The sequence below is a fragment of the Carcharhinus amblyrhynchos genome, chromosome 4 (assembly GCF_965287045.1).
Source record: "Carcharhinus amblyrhynchos chromosome 4, sCarAmb.v2.hapA, whole genome shotgun sequence".
Classification (NCBI taxonomy): Eukaryota; Metazoa; Chordata; class Chondrichthyes; order Carcharhiniformes; family Carcharhinidae; genus Carcharhinus; species Carcharhinus amblyrhynchos.
The window spans coordinates 24,504,356-24,505,952 of NC_137327.1; the positions used below are offsets into that span (position 1 = coordinate 24,504,356).

Below are 1,597 nucleotides of genomic sequence, written 5' to 3' on the forward strand. Positions count from 1 at the left end.
TCATCACCTGAAAATGTAGCTCCTATTAGCACTCCCAACACCCAAAAAGGTCAGGGGTTGGGGGTCAAGATGGCTGGGGCACAGAAGTAACATCTCATTAACCTGAAAAAACAAATGAAATATCATTCCTTACCTACACCTGTACCAAATATTTGGGGATTTTCTGAAGTTGGAAGGCATTCTTAAATTTGACAAAAAGGTAAGATAACACTCTGAATAAAATAAATAATCCTCAAAGAGACTTCAATGTTAGTAATAGGGAAACAGGGGGAGATAACTCAATCACATGTTGCTTTTTTGAAATAACTCATTTTTTTCCCCCAAAATTGCATCTACTACCAAGAACAGGAAATAAGTTCCTTTAGAGTTTTGCGGAGCTCCTGGCTTCTGAAGGCATAAATAATTGGGTCGATGACTGAATTGCAAATGATGAGTATCAAGAACATGTTGAAATGGGAAGTGAAACAAAGACAATAGGGGTTCTTAGGACAGATGATAATGAGGAGGAGGTGAAGGAAGAAAGGACTCCAGCAAATGAGGAAGAGTCCCAGCAGTATTGTCAGTGTAATAGCTCCTTTCATGTTGGTGGCCTGATGACTAGCTCGGTTCTTGTTTTGGGCCGTGATCTTCTTGGCATGAATTCGAGCGAGAGCAAACATATGGAGGTACAAGGCACCCATGATAACCAACATCAAAAAGAAGAAGGAAATAAGGCAGATGATGACTGCACTTTTGTCTGAGTAGACGATGAATAAGATACTTGAGATGCTGCTCACAACCCAGATTCCGGCAATGATGATGATAGAGCGTCGAGTTGTCATGATGGTGTGATATCGTAAGGCATAGAATATAGTGACATACCTGTCAGCAGCGATGGCACCCAGGAAGGAGAGTGAGGATACCATTGAGCTACAGATCATCACGTCTATTAGGTTGTCTATTTGCTTAAGGATGTGGTTCTGTACAATCAGGACTTCTCTCGCCATTAGAATGAGAACAATGGTTTCTATCACATTGCTTAAACTGACCAACATATCTGCCACAGCCAGACAGCAGATGAAATAATGCATTGGAGAATGCAAATTTCGGTTTCTAATGATCGCCACAATAACCAGAACATTTTCCACCAAACTGACAATCCCAAGTGTTAAAAAAATCTCTTCTGGAATATTGATCTGTTCACACTTTAAAGTGGATGCATTGTAGGAACGATTGGAACTCTTTGGCAACCAGTAGGATGAAATGTTATTTGGCAGCGTTCCAAGAGGAGGTAAACTTGTGATGTTCATCTTTCAAAAGGTAAAGTGATAAAAACAATGTGAAAGTCAGTGCGGGTAACTTGAAAACAAGATTGTAAAGGAGTTTTCAGAATCACTTTCCCACTGGAAGCAAAGACCTCTGGAACTGGAAAGCCTTTGTATACAGAGCAGGCAAAGTTATTAAGTTCTCAGTGCTAAATTAGTTACTGTATCTTAAGTGAAATTAGATGTACAAAAGATATCAAAAAATTACCCGTGCTTGAAAGCTGGATGCCCCTTTGGTGTCCATCAGCTGTTTGCAGACAAAAACCGCACTTTTTCTGGCACATCAGCTGCAG

At 40.3% G+C, this 1,597-nt stretch overlaps 1 protein-coding gene across 1 annotated transcript; it reads right to left on the reverse strand.

The window, feature by feature from the left end:
- Positions 1-335: 335 nt before the first annotated feature.
- On the reverse strand, positions 336-1,289 carry mc1r (melanocortin 1 receptor). Its single transcript, XM_080188091.1, has one exon. It carries the CDS (start codon positions 1,287-1,289, stop codon positions 336-338), a length of 954 nt encoding a protein of 317 aa, XP_080044217.1.
- Between the last annotated feature and the right edge of the window lie 308 nt (positions 1,290-1,597).